General features: G+C 41.6%; 1 protein-coding gene across 1 annotated transcript; it reads right to left on the bottom strand.

Moving 5' to 3' along the window:
• Positions 1-1,822: 1,822 nt before the first annotated feature.
• On the bottom strand, positions 1,823-4,150 carry LOC130493112 (stabilizer of axonemal microtubules 1-like; the record flags this gene model as incomplete). The annotated part of the gene is made up of 2 exons (XM_056866863.1): positions 1,823-2,025; positions 3,971-4,150. Coding segments are annotated over 2 exons (383 nt in total), but the record flags the coding sequence as incomplete, so codon positions are not given.
• Between the last annotated feature and the right edge of the window lie 241 nt (positions 4,151-4,391).

Below are 4,391 nucleotides of genomic sequence, written 5' to 3'. Positions count from 1 at the left end.
TCGAGCCCTGATCCCGAATGACTGGCATCCCCTCACATCATGAGGCTAACCATGAACTGTATTTTGCATGTGGGTCTATCTCAGTGCACCTGATCCCTGCATGATGCATGACTGGAACTGTAACCTCCCTGGCTCCCAAGAAACAACCAAACTTCAGCAAGAGGTTATCCTGACTGCAGCGAGGCCAAACTAGACATTAAATGGATCATTTCACATCTACCAGTTTACCTGGTACCTGCCTTCCCCTTTTTGGGAAACCACATAAGGGATCTTGGGGTAGAGCCTACCATGGATGCCCAGCTTGGGGGCTGTCGTATAGCTCTACATCCAGGTGGTGAAGGAACCGCTCAGAGATTTATGCCATAGTGGAACCACTGTGTTGCCACTCCAGTTGCTTCCCCAACATTCAGTTTGGGTATTGTTCCATTGAATGACAGGGTGGTCATTCGAAGTCTGGATCCACCCCCATGCCTTGCCAAATGCTCCTTTTCTGTTATAATTAACAAAGCTGTCGCCTTTTTCAACCCATCTCTGTGTATGTGTGATTGTTTATTATATAATTTTCCCTTCAAAACTGCAACTGCCCCTAGGACAGCAAATGAAAGGCCTACAGTTAGTCCCTGGGCTTTGGAAAGAGAGACTGTTCATCAAAATTTTATCAGGATTTCACTGGTCATCTGACAAAAAACAAGCAAGCAACAATACGTTGTTTAAATGCTGTCCCAAGAACAGTATCTGCTATCATTAACCCTTCCCATCTTAAAGAATGTTCCTGGAGGTCACAGACAGGCCACCAATCATGGAACAGCAGGGAAGAAGCCAAGGCCAACTTTTAAATAACTTTTATGTATGCTCAAGACATACTTTATCCCTAAACTTACATAATGTTCAGGCCAGAGATTGTCACAATTACCTTGGCTGTTGAGAAGTTTAGGAAATTGGCTAATCCTACTTGTAAAATCTAGCTACATACATACAATTGTTACTTTTGTAAACAAAATCAGGAAGGTGAACTGCAGTGCTGACAATGGTGAATGCACAATTTAAACAGGGATTCAGTAGTTTTCAGAGTGTGTTCTGTGGAACCGATGAGATAATTCTTCAATACGATCAGTAATGGCTGCACACACTATTTCTGACATTGGATTTGGAAGCATCACAATAACAATTTCCAACTAAAAGCTGCCTCCTCAGATAGGATCTGGTTGTTCATCTGTTCCATAATGCATGCATGATAAATGCAGGTCCCGTCAGTAGAGCACAGTGTAGATGCCCCTTCCCTTCTGTCAGATAAAGCAGAGGGGAATCTACATTCCAATTTACTTTCATTACTTCTAGGGTCAGTTCAGGCTTGATTTGATCTAAAACCCACTGATATGTTTTTTTGGAGGTCCAGGGTATCCGTAACACTCCCCTCCAACACCACATTTCAAAGGAATCTACTTTCTTCCTATCAGCTTTCTTCATTAACCAGCTCTCACACCCATACATAGTAATAGGGAATACGATGGCATGAATTAACCTGATCTTGGTTGCCAGTGACACATCCTTACACTTAACAATCTTTTCTAGCTCCTTCATGGCTGCCTGGTGTATTACAAGTGTCTTACAAGTCCTACCTATTCCAATCCCCAAAGAGGTGCTCTAACAAGCCTTCCATGGGAAACAGTGACAGTGACAATAAAAAATGTTAGCCTTGGCTATAAATACACACTGTTCTTTCTCATCAGACTTTGTGTTTTTATCCTATCAAGGATTGCCCAAGACTGTCTTTGCTCTTATAGAAAAAGGATTAAAAGAAGTTCATTGTAAAAGCATCTACCTTTGTATGTAGGTATTGTGGTCATCTTCTCATCAGAGGCATAGTTTTGTCCCTGGGGCACACAAGGAGCCACCCGGTTAATAGGGTAAGCATTGTAGTCTTGCTTGTATGTGGACAATGTGTCCATATTTTCATTATTCCTAATATATTGGTCTGGAGGTCTCAGTTTTATAGGTTTCACTTCATGAGGGACGTAATCTCTCCTGTGAAAAACAACATCAATATTAATGGTCATCTAGGAAGGACACAGTTGAAGCACAAAAAGAGGTATTAATGTAGGGGATGCAACCAGGGTCTTCTGTAAGCTGGCAGAGGAATAGGTGATTTAGATGGTAAAAGAACAAGAACAAATGCAGGTGATCTAGTGGTAAAAGAACAAGAAAAAATGGCCAGCTTCTTCAAAGCAATACCAATTGGCCCTGTCCCTATAGTAATTTTACAGTCCCCTGATGAAGAACTAATTGTTCAGAACACTGGGATCTATATACATTAGATTAAATAATTGCTAATTTGTTTTTTTGTATCCTGTTACCTGATACTGCCCTTGGTGGTGTGCTTTAGTAAAACAACCTCCCAAACCTTGTGCAGAGAATTATTGTATTACTTCCATCATTTAGATGGAGCTTTAGAGTGTGTCTCCCCATAAACGTTTACAGCATTGAAGGGGAAACAATGAGAAAGAACAGAGAAGAGAGGACAGGGGAGATATAAAGACCAAGGGAATGATATGAACATTCAAGAACATTCTTCATGTTTTATGGCTTTATTTCAAGGGCTCCCACCTGAAAGAGGCCAGCTCAGTTTGGCATGTGCCATGTGTTGAAGAACTGGGAAGGCTGTCACTAACTTTAATTTGCTGGACACTTGATAGTGATAATAGTTTCCATATTCTTATCAAGCTGAAGGATACCAAACCACAGTGGAGCATTGTTCGTCTCAGATATGGATCTAGCACTTTTAGAAGTCTTGAAATAGATGAGTTTCTCACCTTTCAGAAGCTTTGCTGTGTTGCTTACTGGCACTGCCAGAAGAGGCAACCATGTTCTGGCAGCTTCTTTCTTTTTTAGTTTACTTCATGGTTTCTGCTTCTCCTGGGACTTGTTCCATGTGGGGAGGAAGGGACAGAGTCTATGAAGAGTCATTACGTGCTCTTCTGATTACTAGTAGAGTCGGCCAAGAAGGAAGGAGTGACAGAATTTTTACAGCCAGGTGCTTGCACCTGGGGAATTTTTCTGGGAACATTCAATGCCCTGTGGTTTGAGGCGCATGGCATGTGATGAGCTGCGGTGGCTCACTGTATTGCTGCTATTGCTTGATGCTTTGGCATTAAGTTTTTTTAATCCCGTTTTATTTAGTAAGTGAATTATTTTGATTCTTGCTTGTAGAGAATAAATAAGATTGCACTCTTGAGCACAGTAGCTCCACAGCCAATGTCGCAAGGACACCATTTCAGATTCTAGCTGGGTGGATAACAATAGTGTAGAACCAGTGATGAAGTGAAAGAAAGGTTTTTCACATAACAGTCTGAAGATACTAAACACGCATAAATGGAAAATAGGATCACAGTGGTAAAATCGACCCTAATCTACAAGCATTCTCCCTGAGGTGCACATAAACCCCATGTGCATGCAAGTGTACAAGTATAGGGCTCTTTTTAGGTTGCCACCTGGCTTGAAGAATGTCCTTTCCCTTTACTAGAGACTTAATGGGATGTTTCTTACCAGATTATGTTATTTACCACCATGCTATGAAAAGCTTCAACTGTCCTTTTCTACTCATTTCACATCCACATCTTTTAAGAAAAGGATGCTTTTGGGACCCTACTTCCTGTGATTCCTAAGTGAATTCCTGCTGGGAGAAAGGTAGGCTAAAATGGCATGAATTCTTGCATAAACAAATAAATAAATAAATAGAGGAGTCTATGTATACAACCTATGCACACCTCACAGTGAATGCATATGTCAGTGGATAAGGTCATGACTGTGATCCTGTTCCCCTCCTATGTACCTTAAGTAGCCACAGTTAGATAACAAATCCCACAACTGTTTCCCACTTAAGATTCCAAGATTCCCACACAAAGGTGACTTCCCTTGAGGCTGTCCTGGCACTGTGCAGCCCACAGATCACTCTCTCCTTCTATTTTCTTACCTGGCAGTTGAGATGCCTTCCATGGACACTGGCTGCTTAATATATTCTGATTTGGGTTTACATGATTCCCTGGGTTGAAAACTGGAGTAAAGTGGGTATTTTTCTGCATACTCAGAAAGGAGACATGGCTTCTCAGTCTGTTCATAGGGCCTTGTTGGGAGATGTGGGCAATGGTGGTATCTATGGAAAGAAAGACAGGTGGATATTAGCTGTAAACAAGACCAGTTCTCCCTGTCCCTGTTTGCCAGGGATAATCATTTTTGTTATATGCCCCTGGTAATTCATGGTCCCTGTATTGTCTCAATTTTTGCCTTTTTGGAGTTGCTTTGTTACTGTGAGTTGTTCAGGTTTCATTCTTCAAGATTGGTTCCTCCCTCCAGGGCTTCCAAAAGTGACATTTCTAAGGAATGGGTGAGGACTG

The sequence above is a fragment of the Euleptes europaea genome, unplaced genomic scaffold (assembly GCF_029931775.1).
Source record: "Euleptes europaea isolate rEulEur1 unplaced genomic scaffold, rEulEur1.hap1 scaffold_331, whole genome shotgun sequence".
NCBI classification, from domain to species: Eukaryota; Metazoa; Chordata; class Lepidosauria; order Squamata; family Sphaerodactylidae; genus Euleptes; species Euleptes europaea.
The sequence above is the reverse complement of the archived record's forward strand: the minus strand, read 5'-3'. Positions and strand labels throughout refer to the sequence as shown.